Source organism: Lolium rigidum, chromosome 6 (genome assembly GCF_022539505.1).
Source record: "Lolium rigidum isolate FL_2022 chromosome 6, APGP_CSIRO_Lrig_0.1, whole genome shotgun sequence".
NCBI lineage: Eukaryota > Viridiplantae > Streptophyta > Magnoliopsida > Poales > Poaceae > Lolium > Lolium rigidum.
This window is the reverse complement of record NC_061513.1, coordinates 54,580,175-54,583,491: the sequence shown is the minus strand read 5'-3', so window position 1 is coordinate 54,583,491 and position 3,317 is coordinate 54,580,175. Positions and strand designations below refer to the sequence as shown.

General features: G+C 55.6%; 1 protein-coding gene across 1 annotated transcript; it reads right to left on the bottom strand.

Moving 5' to 3' along the window:
- Positions 1 to 1,846: 1,846 nt before the first annotated feature.
- LOC124662614 (B3 domain-containing protein Os03g0212300-like) lies at positions 1,847 to 3,100 on the bottom strand. Its single transcript, XM_047200429.1, has 4 exons — positions 3,078 to 3,100; positions 2,892 to 2,985; positions 2,243 to 2,782; positions 1,847 to 2,128 (listed from the first exon to the last, which is right to left on the bottom strand). The coding sequence occupies exons 1-4, from the start codon at positions 3,098 to 3,100 to the stop codon at positions 1,847 to 1,849; spliced, it is 939 nt and encodes a 312-aa protein (XP_047056385.1).
- Positions 3,101 to 3,317: the final 217 nt, after the last annotated feature.

Below are 3,317 nucleotides of genomic sequence, written 5' to 3'. Positions count from 1 at the left end.
CGTTCGAGGAATATCTAATTTAATATACTACCTCCATTTATAGAAGGATGTTCAAATTTTGTTCAAATATGCATGTATCTAGACGTAATTTAGTGTGTAGATATATATCAATTTAGTCAAAATTAAGCTCGTGGATGGAGGGAGTACATCCATTCTGCAACTTATTTTAATTTTAAATAGTAGGCCCACAAAGTCCAATTTGACTTAACAAAGCCCTTAACCGGCCATGATTGCAGCACAACCCGAACACGTACACGGAAGTGTTACCAGCTTACAATACAAGCACATATCATAGTAAACCGACACCCAAAACAACAAAAGCACGACTACCACAAACAAAGATAAAACTCTAAGCCTTTAGTTTTTCGTCTCGAAAAAAATAAAGAGCGGAGGGTGTCGCAGGCGGACCATCACTGAAATCCCCACGAACCAACTACACACGTGCAGACGCCAGCCACATGTGACCATGAAAGGAGAAGCAAGAGAACAACAAGATCTCATAAGAAAAGCCTCCAGGAAGGGGAGCGACACCAAGGTGACGTCGTTGCTCAACCCATTAAGAGCCAAGATTTTTACGTAGATGTATCCGACCATGATGGGGGTAGAGCCGAGGCTCAACGAAGACACCCCCAAGAAGGATAATGGCGCCCAACAGCGTCACCGTCATTTGCTCCGGACAGACCGACCATGGCTTTCGCCCGAGTCGTCGACTACAACCCCCACACCAAGCACTCCACGAGTGGGGACAACATCGACATTCGGGGGCACCCACCATGATACAACCACTTCACCGGAGAATCACTAAGAGGTCAGCAAGATGGGACCTTTTCCTCGCTGGAACGGTGACAACCAAGCTGGGTGCTAGTAGAGGTTGGAACATAGACGTCATTCGGGCGGCGCTGGTGAGAGCAGTCATGGGAGCAAAAAAAGGGGGGAGGGACCGAGGAAGCCCCTGATCCGGTCCCGGCGGCAGTGAGTCACTCTAGATTGCGCCGACACAAACCCTTCTTCCCAATTCCTCCCAAACCAGTGCACATCAAAGACAACTGGGCCGCCAAACCTCACTAGAACCTACCAAATCGTCACCGCCGGTCCAAATCGGCTGGACCAACCTCCCATGGGCCCCTAGAGTAGACATCTTCGCGAGCGTACGTGCCTTGGTGGCCTTTCCGATGGCGGCCGAGCCACATAGGCCAGATCCGAGTACGAGGGCAGTGACTAGAGCCTGTAACCAGCCTCTGAATCCACCTTCGATGTCCCATGAGCCGCCGTCGGCGTCCACGGCCAGGCCAGCCAGCAACCGCCCTCTAGGCACACACACACCACAAGCGAGGAGAAACCATGCCGCCGCAACCACCGGGTCGACACAACCATGACCGCCCACCCCAGCGTCGCCTCCACTTGCAAAAAGGCCGCCATGGAACAGCTCGTCGGACGCCACCACGCCAGGCCTCGCCTGACTTCCACAGATATGCACTGCCGCCATGGAGGATGTCGCCCCGCACAGTCTTCATCCCGCCAGGTAATTGAAGGATCGCCGCCACCGGCACCGTGCGGGCTTTGCCTGGCGGTGCACGCCAGCGGTGGGCGGGGGTGGGGGAGGGGAGAGGATCGGTGGGGGCCGAGATCTAGGGTTCCACCCCCGGTCGCACGGGGCGACCAAGGAGCGGGTCTGAGCCGCTTGACTCTTTGCACTCTCTCCAACACTAAAGTTACCATCTTCCGCAACTTATTTGCCATCACAGATCGAAAGACACATTCAGTTGATAGTTTGCGTTGCGTTTTAGAAGTTAACACGACTTGCTTGTTCTTCTTGTGCATCATTATTGCCTGAGGCACGAACTAATCACTTGACAATGGTGCCGTCTTGCTTGCGCACCTCAACCCTGAGCACGTGGTCCTCGCCGCTGCCCTCCGGGAGCGCATGGAAGAAGCAGGTGTCGCCGAGGCCAAGACCGTTGTCGACGCAGAACTGGTGCCACCCGTACCTGAGCGCCGTGCGTCTCCTCCCGCTTCCGACGAGCTTGGTATGCTTGAGGTTCACGGTCCACGACTTGCCGCGCATCTGCAGCACCACCCTCCTCCTCTCCGTGTATCCATGAGCCTTATGGAAATCTGCAGGCACGTGCTGCATGCGAGATGTTCATGGAATTAGCTACTCCATCCATAGCCAGCAACAAACTTGCAAAATACAATTGATGCTGATGCATACACACGATCGACACGCTTCGCTTACACTCACCAGGTACTGATGCTGCTTCAGGCCGAAGTGGCACTCCTTCAGCATCACGATGAACTGCGATGACGCCGGGTCAACGGTGCCCACGTCCGCCGTGTCGCCGCCACCGTTACTGCTTTCACTGCCCATCGGGGCCGGCACTGGTGCCGGGGCCGGCGCCGGCGGCGAAGAGTTCCCTTCTGTTTTAGTTCGACCGCGCAAGACTGTAAATTCCAAGAGAAGATAAACCAAAGGGAACGCCGCGAGAGATCGAAGTGTACCCGCGCCGTCCTCCTCCTCCTCGTCCTGGTCGGGTGACGGTTTCCCCTCCAAGACCCTGATGGTGATCAGGGCAACGCCGTCGTAGCGGAAGAAGAGGAGCTGACCCAGCTCCAGGCCGTTGGTGCGAGCGAACTCCCGCCAGCCGCCAGCGAGGTACACGTCGCCGTACTCGTCGGCCACGACCTCCACGTCCCACGCGCGCCGCTCTCCGCCTGCCACCCGCAGCTTCACCTCCGGGAGCCCACGGCCCATGACCGTGCTCCCGAACTTGTCAGGCAGCACCTGTAGAACGACAGACACGCGAATAGTCAGCTGTTGTATTGAAAGGATCTAGCATGTGCAACAAAACTGGTAGAGGTGAACTTTGCCCGTCATGTGAGAGTGAGATTACCAGTTTCTCCCAGGAGTGTCCGTAGGACATGTACTTGCAGAACTCCAGATCGGCTTGGCCCGGCGCCTCCGGCGGCACCGATTTCCCGGTTTCTCTGCTTGGAAATTAGGTCGATGAGAGTACAAGGAAATGCTGAAGTTAACATCCCGCCTCCCTGCCTCCCTCTGGCCACCGCTCTAGGCTTACCTCTGAGAGCGCAGAGTCACCATGGTGGTGGACGAGGCCACCGGTTGGTCTCGCTGATCGATGATGTGGGGAGGAGGAGGAGAGGATGGGGCGAATTTTTAGGGGTGGAATGGGAGTTGGGAGGTGGAGGAGGTAAAGGAGAGTCTCTTTGCCTAGGCAACTGTTGTGTAGAGTGGCTTTGGAGCTCACATGCCTCCATGATCAACTGTATGCAGGACAAGACAATGCCTCGTGCTTTCT

What these genes read in the sequence shown, in the direction of transcription:
- LOC124662614 (XM_047200429.1), bottom strand. Translation starts at nt 3,100, where the DNA reads ATGGTGACTCTGCGCTCTCAGAG. An exon ending in GTGACTCTGCGCTCTCAGAG is followed by an intron (nt 2,986 to 3,077) that starts GTAAGCCTAGAG and finishes ATTTCCAAGCAG; the next exon opens with AGAAACCGGGAAATCGGTGC. An exon ending in TGAAGCAGCATCAGTACCTG is followed by an intron (nt 2,129 to 2,242) that starts GTGAGTGTAAGC and finishes TCTCGCATGCAG; the next exon opens with CACGTGCCTGCAGATTTCCA.